Genomic DNA, 27,324 nt, shown 5'->3' on the forward strand with positions numbered 1-27,324 from the left:
GACAGTTCTTAAATAATAATAATAATAATAAAATTTTATTAGACAGCAACAGTGTTCTCATTAGTAAGTGTTTGGGTGGACTGTCACTTTTTACAGCTTTCTCCAAGGCTTGCAGAGAATCTGCTTTATCTCGGATATGGAGATGCATTATCTTTGTCACCACGAAGATTTCACACTTTTAATGCACCTGGTCTCCAAGAAAGTTTCCTATACTGCTGAGCTCAAAGCAGTGACAGCCACCCTTGATTCAAATTTTCTACTGAGCAAACAAAACTCCCCAGCTGCAGTTCGGGCCTACTGTGATTTCAAATTTGTTTATGTTAAGTTCTAAAAATTGAGGATTTAGATTCATATCGTGCTTAGAATTCTCTAAAATGCAGGCCTATGTTCTGACCTAAAACGCTACCCTGTGATTTACGTCTGTCCTAGTTGCATAATTACTTTAGTAAGAGGAACAGATCCTCTTGAGTTTTCTACTTCTTCCCCTAATTACCTGGTTGCAGGCAAGACTCCAATGGCTAAATAATACCGTCTGAGGTTTTCTCATTACTGCCTCTGCACCAGATTGTACAGAAATTAGAGAAGTTCACTGGAACTTGTATTGAAATAAATGAGGTCAGAATTTGGACCAGTATAGTTTCCAAAATTGTTAATTTTCTCTGAAGAAATAACACATACCAATAATATGTCTTTAAAAACTTAGCATGTCACTGAACCAAGGAAAAAAAGGGTTGTCATCTGCATAAAAGTTTTACCATCATCAAGAAAACAATGGATTTTCAACAGTTTAATTCTCCCCCTTCCGTTAAAGCCTTTTATTGGATTCAAAATGGCCGTTTCCCCAGGTGCCTTTGCTAATGTCAGAGAAAGCTACCGTGCTAGTGAAGGGATGTGAAAGAGTCTCTTTGTTGTATTAATATGGTCTTTTTACTGTCCCTCCTAGTGTTTTTAAGCTTTCCTTCATGGAGGGGCATGCTTCCACAAGAGCTAAATGCTCACCTTTTGGAGGCCTTAAAGAGGCTCTGACCTCATTCAAATAATCTTACCTCACAATATTCAAAGCTTAGAAAAAGCAGCCCAAAAATCAGAAGACAGACAATGGTAGAAGAAAATGCCTAACCATTAGTCTCTGAATATATAGGTTAACATAAAAGCATATAAACTGCCTAAGGAATTTGCTTACTATTTGAAGTCTCCTGCTGAAGAGCCAAGTTGTATGTTGTTATGACATAGAGAAAGTTCACAGGGTAGGAAATACTTCTAACTTAAGTTAATGGGAGTCAAGGAAACTGTACCTCTTCCAGTTCTCTTAAGCCTAAAGTCAAATTAGTAACAATTTGCAAAGTTGTCTCAGGAGTACTGAATTCTACTAGGCAAAGGCCAGGGAATAGATGGAGGATTCAGGAGATAATCTAATGATCTAGGAGATGTTTATGCAACAGAGAGGAACACTTTTCATAGTAACAAATAGATTAAATAGAAGACAAAAGTAATTGGTACTATAACAATAAAAATAAATACGCTTTTTAATGGAATGATAAAATATTTGAGTTTGAAAGCCTCTCATTTTCACCTTATTTATACTGAAAGTCAAGAGTATCTCAACTGAAATTAGCCTGTTTGTCCTATCTCCTTCTTGCTCCCTTCTAATTTTAGTGTGCTATGAAATTGCAAGGTTAAGTTTATGACTTAGAAGAAGACAAAAATGTAAGCACAAGGATAAGCGCAGTAAGTATAAACTGAAGTCCAGGGTCCAAAAGAAGTTTAACCTAGTTTACAGGATGGAATGGTCATAGCTGGCACACGGAGAGCCTGCATGACTGCAGTGGAGATCTAGAGACTTACTATCCCAGGGATTTTTTTTTAAGACATGTTTTCTATCTTTACAGTAGCTCCTCTGAACATCTAAATTCTCTTGTTTTCCTTGGATTCTGAAACAGATCCAAGTTTCACTTCTCTTCCCCTCTCCCCTAAATCTGTGTTGTGTGTATAAAATGCAAGCCTTAAAACTGGTCACAAGAGGATGGAGAATGAGTAAGTGCAAAGCAACCATCTAATCTCCTTCCTACACAGACTTCAGAATTATGATCTGCATTAGAAACTGGAATCAGTACTAGGTAAAAAATTGAATTCCACTTTTATATTTTAAAGGGTTTTTTACTGTTTGCAAGGCAGATGGTTTCCTGGGAGATCTCCCCAGAATGCAGGGAGTGCACAAAGAATGGCAGTAACAACAGCATCATGCTTCAGCAGCTGTGTCTTCTTGCATTCATCTTTTATTTCTTTTAAATCTAAACCAACATCCCATATCAAGAAATCACACTTAGACAGAGGATAGTTAGCCACTAAAAAGTTACAGAAACACCAGAAATTTGGACTTTAATTGAAGGTCCTTCCACGATTCTTTTCTGCTTTATAAGAAATCTTATTTTTATCTCAAAATTCACAGAATTATGTCTAGAAACTTAACATCAAGTTTTATTTGGGATTATACTAAAAAGCACCAGCTAGGAATTTAACATAATTAATTTAATCAGAATTTTATAAGAATAAGACTTAGTGTAATATGGCTTCTGTTAATGTTTGATTCCATTTTCTTCTGCTATAATGCAAAAGGAGACCATCCAACAGAGAAAGTCATTCTAATAGTAAATGGAGCTGTTGATTTCTTTATGATTATTTCAAAAATAATAGATTTTTTTCCTAATTCAGGAAACACTCCTTAGCACACTGTCTGTGCACTAATTAAGTTAAGTGGCAGTCTTATTTTATGAAGCCTGTTGGCTGGTCATCTTAGTACATATTCCACTTGACAGGATTTCAGCAGTGTGGCAGGTGCAGAAAGAACTATGTAATGAAAAGGCCACAAATGTTGATCAGGACATATAACTTTGCTTCTTAGACCCGCCACAGATTTCTTGCTGGATGTGTGAACCATTATTTTACTCTTTGTTTAACCTTTTTACCTTTGTATTTCTTTCCAATCTCATGAATCCCTTCTTGAAGGTAAAATACTTAAAAATAGTCAGCATACCATGGCAAGAGGACAGTCTAAGTACTCATCTGAAGAATAATAAAATATCTCTTCTCAGTGTTGCTTTACTGTGGTTTTAGTAAAAGCTTAACCTTTACAAAATCCTTAGTTTGAGTATTGAGTCTCTCAGAACAAAATCTGTGTACAAAATTTCCATTCTGCAGAAAAGTCATGTGACTGGTTTCCCACAATGCAGAAACACTGATAGAGCCCAACTCTGGACCCTCTGCCGAGCTCCAGTTAGGAGGCCACGTTATGGAAACGTCGTCAGACTTGGCATGAAGGGCATTTTGTCCACTCCAGAGCAGGGGAACATTAACGAGAGCTGTTGAATTGTCTGGCTTAGGAATACAGAAGCATAAACCACTGCTGTCCTTCTGGCAGAGGATTATTCTAGAATGTAGAATAAGTTTTAGATTAAAACAACCTTCCCAAGAACGTCCCACTTTTCTTTTTTGTTTTTTGTTGTTGTTGTTGTTGTTGTTTTTTGATATTTCAGATTAATGCTCAGCAATTTGAAATATGAATACATTTGAAAAGAAAAATAGGTTTAAATATTTTCTCTTTTCCAAAAGTCAAACAAAAATATACACGTAAGGATTATTTAGTATCTTCTATAAATATGCCTATAAACAGAATTCAGAGACAGATCCTAAATACCATCTAATTACTCTGTTTTGAATACAATAGGTTGTTGGTGTGGCTCAGGCTATCAATAAGAAATCTGGAATTGATGGGACTTTCACTGAACAAGATGAAAAGGTATGAAAGATGAATGTCTCTGTCCCATTCTTGTATGGGAAGGAGGGAGACTTTATTTTTATTTTTCATGCTAATTAAAAAGTAAGAAATCACTACAGTTTAAATACCTCCAAAAACATAAAAATTACTGGTAACATTGTAAATTTCTTGCTTTATGAGGTCATGAGAAATATAGATATCGAGTGGTTTAATTTCTGGATCAGCATAGTATCTATCCTACATCATTAAAACACAGACTTACTCGAAATGTACATCCTGGAAAACAGTTTTCTAGCTTTTAATAGATCATTTGTTATAACGTTATGAAGTGATTTTAAGTCTACTGGCAACTCCAACAATACATATTTTGAATATTAAACTTTAAAAAAAATATTTGGGTAAATTATAAACAAAACATATAGGAAACCACCAGAAGTGCAGAAAGCACCTTAATTCCAAAGTCTTATACTGCATTTGCTTTTCAAACACTGACAAACTTCGCATTTAGATTGGGATAGCAAGAGTGGTTGGACTGAGGTGGAAGGAACTGCCTTAATCCTCAGAAACAACAACTCAATACTCTCCCTTTTAAAACTTTCCCCTTTAAAGCAAAGTACATAATGAATATCTGCAGGATATCAGAAATATTCTCATTTCAAACAGGAAAGAACTTTTGGCTTTACTATGTTAGCAGAATTTTATTTCTGCTTTCTAAGAGATTGAATTTCCAGGAGATTGTCTAAATTCAGCTCTTCTGGGTAATATCTGTGTTGTTACATAATGAGTTCATTCCTCTCTGTTGTTTCTTATTCCACTCATACTTTTACTAGGATAAACTACAAAGACTGTGAGTTTAAAAAGGGAGAGGAGAATCTTGAGGGAATGCCAGCATTGAATGTCACCAAAAAAAATTTTAAAATCAATCAATACTTCAAGGAGAAAACAAGAAGATATTTTAGTAGCTTGTCTTTGAATAGTGTTAAGATGCTGTGAGACAGTATCTTCATTAGATGTTATTTGTCTTCAGGATTTTGCTGCTTATCTGGCATTTTGTGGCATTGTTCTTCACAACGCTCAGTTGTATGAGACATCTTTGCTTGAAAACAGACGTAACCAGGTATGGTAAACAGTCACAATATTTTCAGGAATGATACAAAACTAAATCTTCTACTAATTAATGTAATTGTATTTTGCTTCTTTCTGTATTACTGATAGGTTAATTATGGGTAGAATATGGCCTTTATGGGTAGAATATATCTGCCAAGTTCAGTATGAAAAGGTTTTGAAGAAGTAACTAAGTAGCAGTTGTTTTAAAATTTTCTGTTAGGTTTGAGTTACCAAGTGACTATCAGTGTTAGTAAACTGGTAGAAATTTGGATAATGTTTCAAATTGATTCCATTGTGGGGGAAAGAGGGAATATAATTTGACTGCAGCTGAGAGGTTTGCCATACTGCGTTGTAACAGTATTTTCACCAAAGTTCATTAGGATCTACTAGAATTGCAACAGCTAATAATTCTCTTCAAAGGTTTAAGTAATTTAGGTATCATTTTTGCTATTTTCAATATACACACACGAGCCACTGGAAACCATTAGATTTGCAAAGGACAAAATACTGTGTGCTGCTTGAACTTCACAAGTTTTCCCTGATGAATTCCTTAGCTCACTGGCCTATTAGTGCCTAAGTGTCTTCGTCTCTTTCACTGGAAACCTCAGACAGCTAACTATGCTTCTTCCATCAAAGCTGTCATACTGGGTATTAATGATTGTTAAGCCAAAACTTAATTTTTGTCACACAAGTACAAGCTGACTTCATTGATTCATGGGAATAATCAAAGAAATTAGTGATTATTATTATTGCTAACATAATTAGTCAAATTGTCACAAAGGGCTTTTTTTTCCAGGTGCTTCTTGATCTTGCTAGCCTGATTTTTGAAGAGCAGCAATCTTTGGAAGTAATTTTGAAGAAAATAGCTGCCACTATAATATCCTTCATGCAAGTGCAAGGGTGTACCATTTTTATAGTGGATGAAGATTGTACTGTGAGTAGTATGAGACAGAAGTGCTTATCCCTGGGACCAGGGGCTTCCCCCCTCTGCCTGGGTAGCATTTCCTCCCCAAAGTATGTTCTGTAGCCTTTGCATGTTCTGCCTTTGCTTCCATAGAATCACTCAGGTTAGGTGTCGATTTGGGAGGCTTAGGTCTTTGCGTAGGCCATATTCTGGTATTTTATGCAGTCAAGTTGCATTGCCTGTTGGCAAATTAAGGCTTGAAGTTCCCCACATGGCTCTTCCCCATTCTTCCACTCGGTGTGGCGGCTCTCTTATGGCATAGATCTTGAATGTACAACTGTTCCATAACTCATTTTTTTGGCTATTGAGAAAGGAAGGAAAAACAGAAAAGGCTGAAGAAAAACAATGTGGCCTTTACTTGCTGTGCAGAATGACTCTTGACAGTGTTGACAGTTTTTTTTTTTTCTTTTTCTTTTTTTTTTTGTATTTATCTACACAGGGAGTATCTAAACAGGATCGTGGAGAGTCTCAGGATCCTGGCTCACTGGAGCAAAGCACAGTTCCTTTCCAATCTGCCCACCTGTATTTCTTTTCTTTGGAAAATAGTCTGCCTAACAACAAGCAGGATATTGTGTGCCTCGGCCTTGACCTGGCATTCCTAGTTTTACTTTGACTCTTCTTTATGGGTATGGGTATACTAAGACCTGGAGGTGAGGTAGTATTTGCAGGTCCTGTGGCACAGACATGGCTCTTGTCTTCGCTTTTTTTTTATCTGCCATCATCACTTTTCTCAGTGTAGGAGAGTCACTCCTGCACGCAAGTGCACAGGCAATTCTTTTCAGAGGGAATGATCAGTGAAGAGACTTCAGTGATATTTAAAGATGTATTTAAAGATATTTTTGTGGTAGGACCCCAATTTATTGACTCTAGATGTGAAATGCAGTTAAATAATTTTATACTTGCCTTTATTACAGATTAGTGTAGATAATCACAACATTTTTTTTTGTTTTGTCTTCATGACTGCTATTATGACTTGTTCCAATCTACCTCTGTACCCCCTCCCCCACCCCCCAAAAAATCCTTCTTATATTTCAGGATTCATTTTCTAGTGTGTTTCACATGGAATCTGAGGAATTAGAAGATTCAGCTGAAAATCTGAAGAGGTAAAACAATATATTTAAACTTTGGTATATCACAGGAGAGTGTTGAAGAAATTAGGTTTTAAGGTCCTTTCCAGGAAAAAATTACCCTTTTTTATATTACTTCTATTTTCTATGGAGCAGGATTTGCCCTGAAATATACATATACAACTTCTGTTGCCCCAAAAAGGTCATACTGAATGCAGAATATGGTGTATTCTCTTCTCTTTGCCACATGTCAGTACCTATGAAAATCATAGTTTTGTAGTTCTGTTTTTTATAGTGTAATTCTAACTTATGTAAATATCTTTTTCTTCTTGTTCTCTAAAAAATCTGTATAGACTGCTGTCTACTGTAGATACATCTACTCTAGTAGATATTATGGTCTTAGTACTTCTATTTAAGACTTTTATCAAAATTCTGTAAATGAAGGGTATATACTTGTAATAAAGCATAAACACTATTCTCATATTATATATAGGGAAACTGAGTCAGAGAACATGACTGATTGACTAAAGTCCTTAAGTTGTTTTCAAGAAGCCATCAAGAAATTCAGTTGGGACGAAGGGAGTTAGGAACGATTGAATTCAAAAACACAAATTAAATAGTTTCCATACATAGTCCAAACCTCTGTATTCTGTTTTTGAAAATTACTGTCTGTTAGCTTTCTGTCATAAAAAGCTGTTCAAATAATGTCAAAAGACAGAGACATAGTTGCATATAAAATGCACTACTATGTGTATAGTGTTTAGAAAGGAAGTGAAGATTTCTCTATCCACTAGACCTTTTTTGCAATGAACTTAAAACTATGCATGTTTGAAAGTTAATTCCCAAGAGTGTGGCATAAGCAAGTAAAAACTATTAAGCTTATGATTTTATTAAGATTTTATTAACCATCTTAGACAATATGTGATCAGAAACTAGAGAAGTACAAAAGGCTAGCAAGCTCACAGGGATAAAAGGGAAATTTCCTGTTTACTTCTTCCTTTATACTATGAGAATGACAAAGTGATAGAATGTATCTTTTCTATTCATTATTCCTTTTATGCTTACTAGTTAATGTGCTCCAAATCTAATTTACTGCTTGCATGGGCCACTATTAAATTGCTATTATATCTGATAGGGAGGGAATGCTGGAGACTTAATTGCATATCTAAATCTTGTTCAGCAGAGAGCACTCAGTTACGTGAGGCCTTATGCTAAGGCCTGTACTATGACTCAGCTACCAGACTTAAACTTTTACTATGCTCTAAGGTCACGGGTTTGGGAAGACACAAGTACAGACACAGATGGGAAATATTGCTTATGAGAGAAATTTTTTTGCTGATTGTATAATCAAGGACCCTGAGTAAACCCCAAATCAGATGGGTTTCCAGAATAGCAGGGTGTCATCATATATTGCCAAGGTAAATAATGAGAGAACAGTTCCTTTTCCCCAGTACGGCAATATCCCCTGGAAATGCACTTAAAGGAGAAGGATAACTAAAGTAAAATGCAGTATCAGAGGGAAACTGCAGAGACTTGATGGGAATGAGCACATATTAAGACATGTCCTTCTCCAAAACAGGAGGGGTGGGTCAATAGAATTGAATGCATTAAATTAAATAAATCATGGCTATAAAAATAGGAGAGAAATGATTGATTTTGTAATGATACGTTTTTAGATGTCCTGATTTGGAAAATAAGAAATTGTTTCAATAATATGATCCTCAAACAACTGATCGCAAATTTTCTTTCAAAAGACATTTGAAATGAACTTAGAATCAGAAAATTCATGGTGTTACCAGCCGCATTCAGTGAATTTTACCTGATGGTGAATTTTTCCAGATTTGTGAAAGAATATTATTTTTAAAAGGTTCTGATAATTTCACTAGCAACTCTTTTGTCCATTCATTATCCTTCATCTACATAAGCCAGTTTCTTTATTTCTTAAATTGGTGTTTCTGGCTTCTTTAACATTTTAGAAAAGTAAAAAAATGGTGTAGTGTATAAATGACATGGTAGATTTGTGATGGAATGCTGATGGCAGCTGGATTAGGAGACAGGATTTGAAATCAGCTCCATCATATAGGTACTGTTATATCTTCCTTGACTTTATACAGGAAAAAAATCCATTGCTATATGACAGATATAATAGGAATATTCTCTCTTACAGGGACTATGATACAAACAAAATCAATTATATGTATGCTGAATATGTCAAGAATACAATGGAGCCACTCAACATCCCAGATGTTTGTAAAGATGGAAGATTTCCCTGGACTGTAAGTAAAATACATTTAGGTTTGAAATTCAGTAATGGAAAACATTTTTCTAATTTTCTTTTCAATCTTTTTTTGGTTTCCTCTTGTTATTCCTGTTTTGTTAACTGAAGGCAGAGTTTTTTTTATCGAGTTCATTATCAATGTGCAAATGATACAATACTCAGTGAGCAAGGTAATCAGTGTTTTTTCTACAACGTTAGTTAAAAAAGCCTAACATTTGTTTGTCAATAAATACACACTGCAAGGTTGAGAGGTAGCTCAGTATGTTGTAAGGAAAGCATCAGCAAAGAACAGCTGGAGGTTTTCAAAGTAACCCTCTGTAGTTTATTGTGGTTGTTGGGAGGGTCTAGAAGTTCCTTTCCTTTCGTTCCCTCCTTTCTCTCTTGTTCTGGCAAAGATTAATGTTATGGATACAAATTCTTTGCTGTTTTGAAAAAGGAACAACTTCACATTTCTTTGGCAGCTTATGCTTCATGCTTCAAGTGGTGTCAGCTTGTGGTATGGTGTGTTGAGTGAGCGCACAGGCATGAGAGAATTAGGAGGAAAGATCACTTGGCAAGATTCAGGCTAAAGTCATGATGCCTTTTAAAGTCATTGTCAACAAAAAGCAAACTTCTAACTATTTTTCTCTCAATACAGAAGCTAGAAAAATACCTGTTCATTATATCTAAGCCTTTTATCTGGAGGGGCTCAGGTAGAAGGTAATAAGAGGAAGGAGGTGGTATTACAGGAGCAGTTCAGTTTTTGCCAAACTCTTTATTCTGAGTTGCACAATGTGAAGGTCAGTAAATACAGTGTGATTGTTTCAGTAAGTGGAAAGGAGGGGCAGGTTCACACCTTTGTTTCCCCTTTTGCCTGTGCAAAGTTTCACTGCTGGTCACTGCTGTTCTAGAGTGGGATTCTATGAAGGACTGTGTGACACAGGAATCGAGAGCTCAGCACTTCACAGTGTAAGACCCAAAGTCTTAACTGAGAGAGTGGAATCTAAAAGCAGAATCAGGTGGATGTTCTGTATTATATCAATAAAAAACAGACTGCTATTTGAAGACATTTTAAAACAAAACAAAACCCTTGAGAGTCATTCCAAACAAGAGCCTTCCGCTTTGTCAATGCAGTCACTGTGACTGCACCTCCACCACTGAATAGGAGCAGTTTCAAGACTTCTTAAAGCTGAGGTACCCTGACACGAGGGAAGTCCAAGATGTACCTGGTGCCCTAACACCCTGGCTTGCCACTTTCTTTAGAGCACTCAATGACATCCTTACTCAATTTACGAACAAACACTGGTGCTTTTTAGCTGCTTGGGTGGCCTCAACCACCTATGTGGTTATATTAGACAGAGCACAGAGCTCATTTTTTACATGACAGAGGCCTGTTGTTGCCTCCCTCAAGTTCAGACTACTTAGCTTGTGCCTTCCCTGCTGTCCTTCCAAGCCTTAGCACCCTGATGTACAAGTTCCTCCATAAATCAACAAAATTAATGCAGAGTAGACAAAGCTTGAATATCTATACCAGTTCTTTTAGCCATTTACCCCTGCTCTTGTTCATTTATACAGCCTCCTTCCTGTTCATTTAGGAATGAATGTCAGGCATTTTTAAGCACTATGCACTATGGTCATGTATCCAGTCAAGTCAAATTTGAATTATGATGCATCTGAACTTCACTATGAAACAGCAGGTTCTCCTCACAGTAGCCATAAAACAGCTCGACTTCAGTGTTTCTCAGCTGGCCTTGCTAGAGAGGTCAAGGGAGAGATACAGGAGCTCCTCTTTTACAGCTAATTTCACAGGTATGTCATCTTCCCAGACCACAGTTCACGAAACAGGAAATTCTACTTGTCAGGTATTCCATCTCTTCTCTTGATAATCAGCTACTAATTAATAAATTCCTGGAGTTATGTGAAGTATCTAGCTCGATCTAGCTTTCAGATTTTCTCCAAAGAATCCTACCTTCCTTTTCCCATTATAAGCATTTGTGCATTTGCCTGCAGAGACCACTCCACTTGCACAACACCACAGATAAAAGCAGCAATATTAAAACAAAAAATCTCTGGATCTGAAATATTAGTGCATACCTTTTTGCCTCACATGCAGTCAGAGATAGGACCATATTTCTCTCAGCAACTGCCATGTTACTCCAGGACTAAGCGCAACAGAAAAGAATTAACAACTTTTCACATTGGATATTTGGAAAAAAATATATTGTCTTTTTGTTTCACCGTTCCCTTCCCTGCCCCAAATAAATCAATTTCCTTCACTGGGAACACGAGATAAACTCACAGCAAAGACAAGACTGCAGAAATGTTGACCTTTTTAGAAAATTAGTCATGCTTTGGATCATGCTTTCACCCACTAAGGCATATTTCATAGCCATGTTAGATTAAAGATCTCTTTAATTAAGGAATCTTGAACAAATCAAAACAGCTGCTGAAAATTTTAGTATCATTAAATGCATAATAATAAGAATGCCAGGTGTAGCCATGGTTCTTTTATGACATCTTCTTCGGTCACTGGTATATTGCAAGTGTGCACAAGTGTCATTTTAATGGAAGAGGTATCTTCTGATGAAAAAACCTGCTACCAAAGTAGCTCATGGCCACAAATCACTGTAAACTCCTACTGAATGATTACCAACATCTGTATTATTATTCACCAATGCTTGTATCAAATGCAATGTTTATTATAATGAGTAGCCAAAGATGTGCAAAACTCTTTGAAAAAAAGAGTATGTAGACATGTAGACCAAGAACAGTTACAGATCTCAGCTCTGCAGTTTTTTTCACTTTGGACACTTGAACTAAATTTGTCTGTAATATTGTAACTGTATTTTTTTTTTATTTGCTTAACAGAATGACAATGCAGAAAATGTAAACCAACACATAACGAGTTTGCTGTGTACACCAATCAAAAACGGAAAAAAGAATAAGGTGATAGGTGGGTAACTTTACAAAAACAATTGTACATTTCACGGAAGAAGCATGCTACATGCTCCACAGTTAAACCCTGGCAGCATGGAATCAAAAAGCATGTGAAAAAATCCCTATTTATCATGACTAAGACTATTGCAAACTTGACTATAAATTGCTTAAGTACCAAATTACCATCTACAGCCCTCTGTGATATTTCTCTGGTTTTATAGTTTCTTCACATTTGATAAAATTTTGTAAGTAAAATTATTTTCATAGATTCCTGTTCAGAGGGACAGATCTCATTCTTGTTTGTGCAAGCCTTTCAAACGGCAGTGAAAGGCAGAAAATGTGTACCAGTAAATAAGCTCTCCAGGCCGGTAGTGCTGCGCTCTGCGGAAGAGCGGCGGCAGCCTGGGGAAGGCAAGCTCAGCGGCACGGGCACTGCTGTTCTCCTGCAAGGAGACTTGGCTGCGAAAACTACACACGTTAGAAGACTAAGTGATGTTCACTTTAGGTGCTGTGAATTGCCTTTCAGAGGTACCTGCTTCTATCTGTGTCTACAATCCTATTTTAAAACACTAGATTAGGTGCTTAAAGTTATTCTAAATACCTGCCGCAGTGTCTCCTGTGTTCCTTCTGTTTTTTCTTCTATGTTAAAGAGTGGCCATATCACCCCTGGATTCCTGAGGTAAAAATATCAGAAATATTTTGACATCACTTAGGTCCACAAAGGCCTAGAGCCGTATGGAGACTTAGAAGATTAATTGTCTTTAATTCCCTAAAAATACTTAAGTGGCTGTGGTCCGGATCCTCAAAGATAAGTATACACCTAAATAGTTTTGAGGACTAGGTCCTAACAACACTTCAGGCAATAAGCTTAATGAGTTGTAAGACTTTTTCTGGATTTCAGATTCACTTTAGACAATGGAGGATCATGGTTTTGAAAATTACCAGGACTTCTCTGTCCTAAGGGGAGTAGAATAAATGCAAGTTTGTTTTCCTGGCATCAGTAAGTTCCACAAGCATACAGAATGTACTGATTTCTAGATAGCAGTTTGAGTTCAGCATCTTCATCTTTACAAAATTTGGCAAGAGTTTCAAAGATGCATCTTTTTGTCTTCAAGTAATTATCATTGTAAATTACGACAATTCAGCCTAATCAATGTCTGCAATAAATATGAGGCCCTTTTTCTAAGAAGACATATTTTTTGAAGACCCAAAGCAGACATACATTGCTACCTAATTAGTTCTGCGAAGTTTCCTTTGATGCCAGCTTCTTCTATGAAGAGGCTTTTATTTTTTTTCCTTCAAATATTCTACCAGACCTGGAAGACCAAAATGAAGATTGAACTCTTGGGGCTTTAACTATAGCTATTTCATTATGTTATTAGCTACTGATAAAACAGTTTCATCTGATCTCATATGCTGTGGATGCATTCATGCTCATATGCATTCAAACTGAATGTTTCAGTTTGGCCTATTGATTTTTGTGGGCTTTTCAAATCTGAATAATTGTCAATATGAAATATTCTTCAAAATCTCTTAAGGTTCCATAGCCTAGCTAATGTTCATATCTTTAATAGAGCAAGAAGCTGCCTTGGGAACAATCCCTAGAAGTTGCTTTAGTGTACTGTATGCTATTCAAGAAAATTATAGGTCTCCTTTTTTATTTTTAAGATTAGTATTTTTGAGACCAGAGTCTGGGGAGTGGAAGTGGAGCAAATGGTGGGGGGAGAAGCTGTCCACAACACAACCAAGCAAATTTGACTAGCAAGAGAAATTAAAAAAAAACCTTTTTTATTCTCCTGACTTGTGCATTTTTCAGGTGAAAACTTTATAGAATCTTTCTGTGGTTTTGTAAGTATATGTCAGTACAAGATTAACTCTGGGGTATGGACCCCTTGATGGTTTGGGGAAGCTTTTGAAATTGTTTCAATTAAAGAGTATTTTTCTTATACATTACATAGTATATTTACTGTACTGAAGATACATGTAATGAAGATACATGTAGTTATCTTCATTTTTAAGAGGAATTTACAGATACCCCAAATCCGTGTCTTTTAAGAGTTCATTTGCTCTTGTGTCTTATTCTGTTGAGTCTTAAAAATCTTGTGTTTGTTATATCACCATTGCTATGGAAATGATTGTAATTTCCTAAGTAGGACTAAACAGATATTGAAGAGTGAGTTCAGAGAAGACAGTCAGCTTCTTTTTGCCAGGAAAAAGTTAATCTCATTCTTAGTGATTTCTTTTTTCCTGAAATTTTGTATTTTTACTATGATTGAATTATGTAGTAGTTTCAGTCTGCTGAATTTCAGAATTCTGTTCGCAATATTCAGACATGACAATTCCCACCCCACCAGTTTACAGGTCATCTCTTTAGAGCAGAATCCCATGCAAAAAGTAAGTTCCAGGACAGTGTTCTTCCAGGATAGCATAAGCATCAGGATAGTGTTCTTATATTTTCACATTAAAGCTTGTACAGAGAAGGCCAATATTCTTCTAAAAACACTGTTCTCATGTGTACAGCATTTTATTTCTAATACTTCTACATTCTGTTAAAAGGGAAGACCACACACGATCCCTCACTGACTTTCTTTCCTTTAATGAAATACCTGAAGGGTTATTTTAATCAAAAAATGAAGAATGCTAAAATAGTAGATATATTCCCATGTAAAAAATCATGAGCCCTCAAAAACCTTATGGTAGCTGCTGATTATGTTCACTGATGTAAAATAGTATTCGTTACAATTCCTTCCTTATCCATAAGCAGAGAGCACATCTGGCTTTGCAGACCTTATAGTGGCAAACTTTAAGTACCTGAGGCAAGCATGCAGGTCCTGCTCTCCTATATCAATGTAAATCTTGCTGAAGCAAGGAAACATAAAAATTAGTAACAATATTCTGGAAACATCCTACTAAAGAGTTATCTTCCCTTTCATTTTTACTGGTTTAATATATATTTAATAGATTACTGTTTCTACTGCAAGATGTTCTTCATAAAATGTAGTATGCAAATTCATGAGTAGTAGCAATTCATAGCAAATTAAACTATGGTTTTCACTGAGATAATTATTTGCAGCTTTTATTCTCCCCTTCAAAAATAGAAAATGGTAAAAAGCAGTTGTATTTAAGATAACAATAATCCTCACAACACTGCTGCCCAAGGGCATTCTATACCTGCAATGAAGCTGCTTTAATTCACGTTGTGATTTCTTAGCAGAAACTGCAATCCATTAGGGAAAGCTAAGGCGAGGTATATATGTGAATTTTCCTTTTCTTAAAATGGAACCAGGTATTCTAGTTGAAGCAAGGATTGGTAGAAGTTTTATGTCAGACACCTCAATGGCATGTGCGCAAAAAATTCTGATACTGAATGGAATCATTAGGAAATATTAACAAAAGACAAATGAAAAAAAATAAACAAATGCAAACACCAACAAGTTTGCTAACAAGCTGAATGCAGTTGGAGACTTTCCCTTGACTATATGCTTTGCACCAGGCTGTAATGTAGTCGGATCTTCATAGAATCATCAAGTATAATTGAACTTTGAACCTCAACTTCAGTATTTTCTGTTTAGTTCATTAAAAAAATCCCGTACTGACTCAAAGAAGGAAGTGAAAACTCTGTGTACCACTGTTCTGACTTTCATAAATGTTCTTCTGGCATGGTTACAAAAATTTAATTAGCCTCCAAAGGACAAATTGTCTTTAGGGATTAAATCAATCTAGAATACAATTAATAATAAAAGTCAGGATGAAAACTACCCTAGAATTTTGCAAGATAATCAAGCCTGTAAAGCCTGACATTTCTGCTTTATAAATCCTGATAAATATTTTTGAGTTTGCTAAACAGTATATAGTATTTTAAGTATTTGTTCTGTAATACAGTGAAATCATTCTAAAAGAATTTGGGGTGTATTCTGTAGTATTCTCATTTGTCACTTCCACGTGTACTATTGATTTGTACTGTAGGCTAAACAGAACCTTATTTTTTCTGTTGATGTTCCTACAATAAGGTGATGGTTTGGCAATTCTCTATATTACAACTTTCAATTTTGGTATCCTGGTTAGGGGTTTGCCAGCTTGTGAATAAGATGGAAGAAAACTCAGGCAAAATCAAGGCTTTCAACAGAAATGATGAACAGTTCCTGGAAGCATTTGTCATCTTCTGTGGCTTGGGAATCCAGAATACACAGATGTACGAAGCTGTAGAAAGAGCCATGGCCAAGCAGATGGTAACATTAGAGGTAAGCTCAAAATCTTGGTGGTCTTTAATTGGTGCAGTACAGGTTCTAATTTTCACCATACCCTGCCTGTTCTACATATAACTGCTGCCACTCACTTAAATGCTCAGCAGAAATTGTTCTCTCACATGAGAACAGCATTTGGTCCCTGGAGTTGCACAGAAACACTGTTGTTCTGATTGTTTCCATATTTGCCTGCACACTATTTTATTGGTATTATATTTTAACTTTATTATATTTAGTGTTGAATTCAATTTTTCCTCTATATAAGGCAACATGTTGGCAACATAGCTTGTTTGTTCTGTTGCATAGGAAAAGGAAATGGTTTGGGGGATTAGGGTCTTCCTTTGTTTTTTTTTTCAGAGGTTTTCTGTGATGTTTGTGGCTCAGTCCTGTTTGTGGAGTAATGGCAGGGTTATTGTCTGAGAAAACTGCAATTTCTCAGACTTCATCAAACCATATAAAGAGGAATGTCACCTGGTCCCTGTCATTGAGCTGGATACTGTTCTGTTTAATGGCTGAACAAGATTTTAGCCTAAGAAGCTGAATTACTCTGTGCTGATAACTTGAGGCTGAAGTCAAAACTTTGTAGACTTTGGATCATCCAACGTTCATTATATAAACACAGAGTTTACAGAATTCCTAAAATGTGCCTTGTAGCCTCTAAAAGAAACATTAAAACTCCCAAATAAGTATGTATTTAGTGATAAGAAAAGGTGGTAATATTATTGTCAAAATAGTTTCAGTGCTTTAAAAGAGATGAGCTGTTTGTTTAAGACTAATTAGTATTTTTCCTACTTTAACATCTCTCAGATACTATGGTCAGTCCATACATGCAAATTCCAATATGAGAAAAATCCTATAAATTAACATTTAAAACATCTTCTTCATAAAATAGTTATTCTTTCAGTTGCATGTATGCTAAAAGGAACTTCATTTCAATGTTCTGTTCATTTTTACAGCTAGAAAATGTAAGTTGATTTCGTGCTTTCTGTGCCACGTGCTCTAGGTGACCCTGCGTGTGCAGGGGGGTTGGACTAGATGACCTCTAGAGGTCCCTTCCAAACTTAAGCATTCTGTGATTCTACGATTCTATTTGGTTAATTTAAAAAGAACCATGTTTTCTTTCAGACTTTTCTGCCAAGTTTCAGCTAGGACAAAACTCTTTTATGTCTGAGTAAACCCCTGAAAGGATTATTATGGCAACAATGTCAGGCCCATAATTATAGCTGTTCCTTGAATTATTTGTCTTTGAAAGTGGGGCATGAAAACTTTCCAAAGAGAAAATCAGAGTTCTTTGTTCATTTATAGAAACTATTTACATTTTGTTGGCCTAGTTAAATCAAGAAGACTTTGTGAGATTTGTAAAAGCTGCAGATATCTCCCCAGATGCCTTTTGAGATTTCCCTTAGAACCAGCAGAGGCCTTGCATGGACCCTTGGTTTCAGCAAGTGCAGTGCATTGCAGGACTGCAGCTGCAGGCTGTAACTTCTGCTTTAGGGGGGAAAAAAAAAAGAAAAGAAAAGAAAGAGCTTTTTATAGAATTGCACTTTGTTTGTACTACGGGCTCTTTTTCTCTTCCTGCAGGTTCTCTCATACCACGCTTCTGCTGCTGAGGAGGAAACGAGGGAGCTGCAGGTAACAGCGGTAATTGAATTTTTTACTATTCCTTTAGAAATGCTTTATCAAGAGGTGAAACAATGAAAGGCAGCCCCTTACCCATATGTGTCCCTGCATGTCAGGTATCATATTTTCAGAAATAAAAGAACGAAGCCTAAGTTGGAACTTACCGGAAAAACTGAAATACAAATACACTACTATCATTCTCAAGAATTGAAGTGACAATATGACAGTACTCACTGATGCAGTATTCATGTCAACTCCAAATCAGTCAGTATTATTAAGTCCAAATTTTGTACTTTTGTATTTTTTATATTTCAGACTTCCACAATATGGGTGCAGCTTTATGGCTTTTCACAGAAGTTCTCTAATTGTTAATTCTATGATTATTTTCATTTCTGTGATTACTTTTCTATGCAGTGCCCTGTTCTACTCATATCTATTTGTATGTTTAGAAACCACTGCCTTAGGAGTAACTAAAGCTGTGATTTCAAGTGTTGTTCAATGTATAGCCAGAGCTCACTCCCTCCTGCTCTCTCGCTGAAGTGGAGGTGTTGAGCAGACGGCATCATGGCTATGGTAAGGACAACAGGAGGGATGGAGAGGAAGAGACGCAGGGGATCACAAGACGGGTAGTGCGCAGTGGGACAGGACTAGACAAGGCAAGGTGCCACAAAACAAGGCCCTAGACTGCTGCTCATACACGAGAGAGGCAGTAGTGCCTAGATGTGGCACAGTTAGCAGCACATGCATGTTAAGCCTCAGTCCGGATGTGCTGTTGCTCACTCATACAGAGGTACTGATGCTACAATGCACTCCTCATTGCTAATGGTTTCTCTTTATCACTTGCCTTAATCTCTGTGGCTGCACCTTTACAGCCGTACAAAACAAAACTGTGGCACCACTGATCACCCCTGCTGCTTCACTGACCACGAGCTTCTTAGCACAATCTTGGCCCATATCAACCAACGCTTTCTAAGCCATTATAAAAGCTTACAGCACAGGCCATCGTCAGTGGGCCTCATGGATGAGACTAGAATTCCGAATTTCAAAACAAATTCACAAAAACGGGATCTTACTCAGAAACACTGTCCAAACCTTTTAAGGATAATTTGATCACAGAATCCTAGCCCTGAGAAAGCTCTGCCTATGGACAGATTCAGGGTACAATAATGCTGGATATGGATGCTGCTAGATACTCTGTGTTTTCAGTGGTGGCCACTGATAGAACTAGAGAAAATGGCCACAAACTGAAGCACCAAAAGTTTCACAGGAACTTAAGGAAAAACTTCTTAAAAGTGAGGGTGACCCTGCGTGTGCAGGGGGTTGGACTAGATGATCTCTAGAGGTCCCTCCCAACCTTAAGCATTCTATGATTCTCTGGTTCTATGATTCTAGCTACAGACATGTCTTTCCTCACTATTTTTAGAAAAAAAAATGCCAGCAATTACTGATTTTGAATTCTGCCCATCCGAAAAACCAAACATTTAATTTCACTGTTTTATTTCCCAGATCTTTATTTTCACATATATTCTTGGTTACAGTTTGTGTTAGGTGATTTAGGTAACAGACTGGTTTGCTTGAGTTAAAAAAAAAAAAAAAAAAAAAAAGAAGCATATGTCAATTCTAAGAAGCAAATAAGAAAGATTAAAGAAAGATAAAACAAAAGAAAAAATGACTAGATTGCACTACTCTTTCTCCAGTTATATTATGCTTTCTCTTTTCCATTGCTAAATGTTGTTCCCTTGTTCTTCTCTAGGCTGCTGTAGTACCATCTGCACAATCTCTCAACTTAACTGATTTCAACTTCAGTGATTTTGAACTATCGGATTTTGAAACAACCCTGTGCACAATTCGAATGTTCACAGACCTCAACCTGGTGCAAAATTTCCAAATGAAGCATGAGGTACGACTACTGTCAAATGCTATTTCACATAATGAGACAACTTATCAGGAAAATAATGAAATAAGCCTACAGGGGATTACTTATGCAGCTGTAGAAATTCCATTATATATTTGTGGAAATAGGCAGGTAAACTAGTAAGGGGAAAAGAGATATTTAATTTCTAGATCAATTTATATATACTTTTAGATTAGCAAAGCATAAGGGCAGACAGAAGTATTATATTATCTAGGATTATCTCTTCAATACCACAGTGCGAAAGTTTCATTTTGCAGTAATGCCAGGAACTTGTACTTCTTTAAGGGATATGTTTCAATAAAGGAGAGTTACGGTGATAGGCAGCCCAGAAATGGGTGAACTTCTGCTTCCTAATGGAGTAATCCTTATAGATTTGCATCAACAAGGTAACACTGTGACAACAGACACAATTATATGTCTCAATGAAAACAACAGAGCATTAACAGTTTTGAAGCTACACTTTCCTCTTTCCTTAATAGACCTAAAAAACACCAGAAGTAGCAAGATACTCTTAATTCATTGTAGAAAGATACAGAATACTGCTGCTCTTGTCTTCTGTTTGGATGGATGGATACTAGACATCCTTTTCTGTCCATATGACATGACTCCTTCACTACAAACCCTAAAAATAATCTTAAACCAAATTAGATGCTCAAAACAGACATAACACAAAACAGTATGATATATCCATTTAAGCTAAGAGATCTGTTCCAGCATACATCAAAATACACTCTGGCCTTTATAGTTTGCACTTTCATAAAACTGAAATACAATCCACAATTTGTAAATCTGTTCTGCAAAGCAGTCAGGACATATTTTCCTTCTACATATGTACTTATGTACATAAAATCTACACAATAATCATTAAAAAAGATACTATCCTGCAATATAGTAATCAGTACCTTTATATCATACTTACTTGTTTCCAAAGTCCAATTCTGTTTGTCTTTTGACAAACTGATATGAGTGGAAAAAAAACACACGATCATTTTCAAAACAGTTCCTAAGTAATCTCTATAACTCAAGAATTAATTGTCTCTACGAAATAGTGGTTACAAGCAAACCTTTTTTTCCTCCCACTTAGCTCAGCGTAACTCATTTTCTGGATCAACAGCAATGCAACTGACTAACATTTAGCCCTCTATGATAAAAAAAAAAAAAACGCAGCCACCCATGTTACATACTGAAGAGACTAAATTAGTTACTGTAACCATGTGTTTCTTATTTTATAAAAAGAAAAAAATCAGACTTTGCAGCTAACTACATATTACTGTTTCTTAAAGGTTCTCTGCAGATGGATTTTAAGTGTAAAGAAAAATTATCGGAAAAATGTTGCCTATCATAATTGGAGGCATGCCTTTAATACAGCCCAATGCATGTTTGCTGCTTTAAAATCTGGTAAAATTCAGGTACGTTTTGCTGTTTCTACGTTAAGAACCTTCTGACTAAGCAAATGCTGTAATGATGCATAGTTTTGATTGTGATGTCAGTAAAACATGTATCATTCTGCAGTCTCCTTAGTAAAATCAAAATATTTCTGCTGAAGAATTCTGGCCTTAAGTGCCTGATTTATTAAATTGTTCTCACATGAACAATTGGGTTCAGTACTTGGGTTCAGTTAAATCCTTTGGGAATGATCAGGTGGATACTCCCAATGGGAATCTCTCAAATGAGGCACTTGATTATGTCCTTCTATAAAGTTAATGATTATGCCACAAGTCAGTGAAGAAGTTGTAGAAGAACAGGACTGGCCATATTGCAAGACGTTTCCTTCTAATTTTCATTAGACTCAGAAACATCTGAGTACAAAAAATAGAGCATTTTCTGGAAATAAGGACATCTTCATTTCAATGCTTTTGAACAGTGCTTCAACCTTTCACTTAAATTATTATTCCCAAACAATTTAATGATTCTTTTTTACAAATACTGAAGGGTTAGCTAAGAAAAGATTGTTCAAGATTTCTGCCAAACATTTTTTCTTAATGAAAACAAAATGCTTCTGCTTATTTGGAATTAACATTTTTCTTCAATTTGATCAATTGGAGAGTTGATATAAGTTGTTTTATCCTATTTTACAATAGTCCCTTTTAAGAGGATAAATAAATCCTATTTGTAGAGCAAAGACCAATACCAATAAGGAAGAGGCATTCCCCTCTTCACTAAGAAAAGAAAAAAAAAAGAACATGGAAATAACAAAGACATTCACGTTTAGGATCCTCCTACACTGAAAAGAAATGGGCATGGCAGTTTTGCTCTGTGTAGTCTAGCAATCTCAGATGATTCTGATAATTTGGTTGCTTGCTATTTTTGGAATCCTGACAGTCCCCACTGTGATTTCTATAAAATGTTTCATTTCTAACTACATTGGATTCACTCCACTGATTTTCATGGCTTAAATTCTGGAGTCAGAACCCACATTGAAATCTCTCATTTTTTTTCTGCTCCAGGAGGTAAAGCAAGCACTGCGAATCAAATTCCCTACGTAAGATCAGCCATTTCCAAAATGATTTGTCTTTTGACTACATGAAGGACAGGATTCATTATCTGGAAGGCAGATATAACTCCAGAGAAGTTGTAACCTCTTAAAGAAAATTTGAATTTGATTGTATAGTACTCAGGGTACAATCCCCCTGCCAGTGGCTGTGCTATCACCAACTGTTCTTCAAATTTCTGTCCTGACTGTTGTGTCTGCTATTCTTCTCCCATTAAAAAAATACTGCATGAATACTGCAGCTTTGCCCAGCCTCTGCTTCTTACTGGCCTGATTTAAATGAAGTATCTATAAAACAGTATTAATCAATTTAAGGATATGATATATTAATGAGAGAGAAAACTATAAGCTCTCTTTCTGTTATTGGAAGACTAATCTTTGGGGGGCTCTGTTAGTAAACTGTTAATAGTAAGTCAAAAAAAATTTTTTTAAAGATTTTTTATCAGATTTTTAAGAGCTAGAATTAAAAAAAAAAAAAAAAAAAAAAAAAGAGATGCTGTCTCTTTCCTGTCAGGTTTTTGCAAGTAATATCCTCTTCTTCAAGATCAATTTCCTCACCTGTAATATTGGGCTAGGGGATATTACTTCCCTCTGTAAATTACTTTGAGGTCCATGGACAGGTATTATAACTATTTGCCACACCTTAAGAGATAACTCTTTATTCTTGCCATAAAATTTTATGTCCTTGTCCTCTTTGGGCTAGAGTTTTTATCAGTTATATAGTAAAGACAACAAATATAATATACAACGTGCAAAATAAAACCCTAATGCAACACTAATTCACTTGTACTACCTCTACAGAGCAAACTGACTGACTTAGAAACACTTGCTTTGCTGATAGCAACTCTAAGCCACGATTTGGATCACAGAGGAGTAAACAACTCCTACATACAAAGGTAAGTCAGTCAGAGAGGAGGAGTTAAGCAACTGAATACCAAAATCAGAGAGCTAAATGAAGTTCAGCCTCATCGATTTGACAGTGTTTGGCAGTGTGGGGCTGTATAGAGAAGCAGGCATTTGCAAAGCAGTAGGGACAAGAAGAGTCAGAAATATTTAAGCAATACAAAGCAGAGATGCGTAACCTCACTGAGCTGACTAACTGCTGATGGTGGATGCAGACTCTGTAGACTGTGCAGGGGCAATATCTCCTGGCGCCTGTTCAAGATGTCCCTTTCCCCATTTCCCGTACAGAGTAGTGAAAGGTCACAGCTCCTAAGGGAGTTCACGTAGGAGAAACATGCAGCTTTTAACCAGTTTTTCACTAAGTGGCTGTTTGCTCGCCGGGCTGAGCCAGCACAGAGTTTGGGATTTGCAGCCATCTCAGTGATACAAAGGGTCTGGTATCACTTGTAGCTCTGATTGTTTCACTCATAATTTAGCCAAGCTTTCCATGAATTTGGAACTGCTTTGGATAAGGTGCATATTTAAAATCACATTCGAAAGGCATAACTGTTTTGCATTGATTTGGAATAACATGTATTCTTCCCTTTTAAAATTTAAGCAAAGCAAGAGCAAAACAAAAAGACAAAACATGAGTTTAAAACTTGAAATAAAACTTTTTTTTTTTACTAAACAAAATCCTTTATTTTCATGTTACCAAAATGAAGCATTTCAATTACTATAAAATTTTCCCCCTATTTTAATTTTTAGCTAAAAATTGTGGGTTTGTGTTTTTGTACAATTTATTATTAGTTTCAGTTCTTCCCAAAGAAGAACTTCGCTTCAGAGAATTCCACATATAAAAGTATGTGATTCTTTGATTAAATAAACAGCTTGACTTAAACATGGCTATAATGTAACTACTGTAATATTGTAGTGTCCTGATCTTACCAGAGATGGGCAAAAGACATCCAGAAATGTATGCCTATATCTCTTCATGGCAGAGCTGGAGAGTGGTTTTGAAGGTATCTCTGGAAGAAATGATCTGCTCTTCTTGCTGTGTGTAAAGTTAAGATATTAAGGGAGGAAAAGATTGTTTGAGGCAGAAAATACTAGTAGTATTCACTGAGCTGAAGCAGGATAAATTCCTGCCTTTCAGATATATTGCTAATAGTTACACTAACTCTTATGTGTAAAGCAAAAAAAAAAAAAAAGAAAGAAAAAAAAAAGAAAATGACCTTTTTCTAGTTCCTTAATAGGGGAATCCAGTAACTTGCAGCCTTGCAACAATCTGAACCAGTTAGCTATTTTCTGCTTTATTTATTTAAAAATAAATTTCCTGGAAAACATCTGGAGATGCGTCATCTCCTCTCAAAAATGTCCTGGGAAAGTGTCATAGACAGCAAAATCTAACATTCACACACACTGTAAAGCAGAGATGATTACAACTTAGTAATTCTTTTTCAGTGCAAACAGTTCCTGAATCTTGTTTTTTAAAATCCCTCATTTATATCTAACTGAAAAGTTATTTTTCCAGGAATGGATTGCTTCTGTTTCTCACTTAGAAGCAGGAAGAGTGGATACTTGGCATATGATTCTTTTCTAAAGCAACAGGGCTTCAAAAATTAAAACTGTTCTGGTAGCAGAAATTACAGGAAGTTGTCTGTTTTAAGGTCTTTTGGTAGATATGCAGGGTTTTTGTTTTGTTTTCCTTCCAAACCATCGTGTAAAGACAGCAAGCCTAGCCTATGAAAACTGTGTAACTAAGCCACTATGTTTAGAAAGCAATGATGCCCCTTTGGCCTGGCCCCTGGCCCGCTCCGTACAGCACCAGGAACTGGTGCTTCCAGTACTGGTGGCTTCCAGATACCCAAACAGAGTCTCTGAGTCCTGAGCAAGCCCTCATTTGGTGCCATTCTTGGGAAGATAACCTCAGATTTTTCTCACGTACTTCTCCCTTCAGTCAGGATGGATTTTAGGAATAGGATACATCCCAGTTAACTCAATGGGAATTTCACCCAGGATGTGCTGGCACCATTTTACAATTTCTTTCCCTACAGAAACACAGAGTTATTTGTATTATACTGCTTTCGCAGTGGTCTCAGAGGAGGTGCTGGGCAGCCAGCCCATAATCCTCAGGGGCTTGCATCCTTTAATCTTCCTTTCTGTATTTCTGTTTGTCTTTCCATCTTTCTCTCATTTCTGTGCTGTTTAAATCCCTGGAGTCTCCTCTTCTGTCTTTTATGAGTTTTATGTATGCAGTCACTCACACAGTGACCCAATCCTGAAATCATTTATTCATGTGAATGATCCATAACCATATAAAAAGTCCTGTGGAACTCTATGTTAGAAAAGGATTTCTCACATGATTAGACATTTAACATTTTATAACAAGGTTATAATTATACTACTAGATTCAGGATCATCAATGAAGCAGACTTCCAAGATCCCAATTTAGTTAGAGATGAGATAAACATTCTTGGAAGAGCGGATGCAAATGAAGACAAAAGCAGCAAAAGCTAAGAACCTTATTATGCAATGAGGAAGGAGAAGAAAGCATAGAAATCCTCAGAGAGGAAGAACTGTATTCTGTCTAAAGCTACCCAAAGCAGTAAATTCTGTGTTAAAAACTCAAGTTTAAAATCTGTATTCCTCCAGTTGACTTTTCTTTTTTCACTACTGTTTTTCACTGCCTGTAATGCAGCTGATATCCTGTTTCCCTTTGGATTTTTCACTGGGCAGAGGGAAGATAATGATATTGAAGTAGTTTCGTTATGAAGACAGTGGTAACAAATGCACTATTGCTAAGATTAGTAGCACAATAGGAAATAATTTGATAACTCTTCCACCCCTGCAGCAAATCCCACTGAGGTCAATAGAAGGTTTTCCATTGATACCACTGGGCTTTGCATTAGGTTTGCACTATTACTTGCACAGTTGATAGTTGAGCTGACTAATATGCTAGACACATGTCTAAAATGCCAGACACAAAAAAAATGCCACTTAACAGTTTCTGCTTTGTGAAGGAACTTTTCTTGTTACCTTTCTTTTTCAAACAAGAATTTCTGCACTTTAAAATGACTGTATGATTTTTCTCACTCTGTGTTCATGCGATCTCTACAGGTAACAGAAGGTAAGAAGTTAGAATTGTCAGTGGCCTGATGAGGTAACAGCCTTGTCTTTGTAGCCACAACGATTCCCTAACAGCTCAGCTTTGTAGCCGTACTCCCCCTGCCTCCTTTCAAATGCATTCGTTCTGTTTGGCCAATTACACTGGGGTAGGGGGAAAGAAACAGGTTAAAAAAAAAAGCATTTGAAGAGGTGAGTTGATACCACGGACGTTAGTTGGCCAATTAATTCTGGCTGATTTAATTTGATTTTTCAATATGTGTGCTTTTTTTTCTGCTCCTCAGAAGTGAACATCCACTGGCTCAACTGTATTGCCACTCAATCATGGAGCATCACCATTTTGATCAATGCCTTATGATCCTGAATAGTCCAGTGAGTGCCTCATTTCTGTGCATACTGAAGGAAGCTGTTCCCTGTTTCACTTTTATTTTTAGCTTTTGGATAGATTCCCACCCTTATACATTCCTAAATGAACTTTATTCCTTTTTGGGTAAAGAAAGCAAATGCAGCACTTTTGAAATTACAGTTCCATTTCTGAGTGCCACCAAACATTTCCAAGTGTTGCCTGATAAGGGAAGCTTTGCTAATATACTTTTGAGTACCTGCTTCCTTGGACCAAATGAAACAAAAGGTTTTGTTGCCATTTTCATGGCCTCTTATGAGCCACCATATAAACTCATGTCCCTGCTTTCATTTCAAAAAAACATTGCTGCCTACACATACACAAGGCAGTCCTGATGAGACCAAACTAAACACGGCTATTGTTGACATTCCAAACGCCCAAGTGAAGCCAAACCTAAGTTAACTAAATACGCAAGTAAAACCACATTCTTCTTCTCCTATATTATTAATTAAGATCAGTTATTCAGCATGGACAGTCATTTCAAAGCAGTATATTTTCAGTCTTCATTTCCTATCACAGCTTTGGTAGTTTTGGCA

General features: G+C 36.4%; 1 protein-coding gene across 4 annotated transcripts in view; it reads left to right on the forward strand.

Moving 5' to 3' along the window:
• The window catches only part of PDE5A (phosphodiesterase 5A), a 51,400-nt gene that overhangs the window by 20,339 nt on the left and 3,737 nt on the right, over positions 1-27,324 (forward strand). For 3 of the 4 annotated variants that reach the window (XM_010225939.2, XM_010225938.2, XM_088527687.1), the window contains exons 4-15: positions 3,725-3,796; positions 4,803-4,892; positions 5,679-5,816; positions 6,882-6,949; positions 9,081-9,189; positions 12,039-12,123; positions 16,173-16,348; positions 17,933-17,992; positions 19,725-19,871; positions 21,170-21,295; positions 23,179-23,273; positions 26,670-26,757. In XM_010225939.2, the coding sequence (XP_010224241.2) occupies positions 3,725-3,796; positions 4,803-4,892; positions 5,679-5,816; positions 6,882-6,949; positions 9,081-9,189; positions 12,039-12,123; positions 16,173-16,348; positions 17,933-17,992; positions 19,725-19,871; positions 21,170-21,295; positions 23,179-23,273; positions 26,670-26,757 (1,254 nt within the window). The remainder of the gene's footprint in view (positions 1-3,724; positions 3,797-4,802; positions 4,893-5,678; positions 5,817-6,881; positions 6,950-9,080; positions 9,190-12,038; positions 12,124-16,172; positions 16,349-17,932; positions 17,993-19,724; positions 19,872-21,169; positions 21,296-23,178; positions 23,274-26,669; positions 26,758-27,324) is intronic. The other variant, XM_088527686.1, reaches the window with a different exon arrangement.

The sequence above is a fragment of the Tinamus guttatus genome, unplaced genomic scaffold (genome assembly GCF_059628265.1).
Source record: "Tinamus guttatus ecotype Peru unplaced genomic scaffold, ASM5962826v1 Tinamus_guttatus_pri_ptg000288l, whole genome shotgun sequence".
NCBI lineage: Eukaryota > Metazoa > Chordata > Aves > Tinamiformes > Tinamidae > Tinamus > Tinamus guttatus.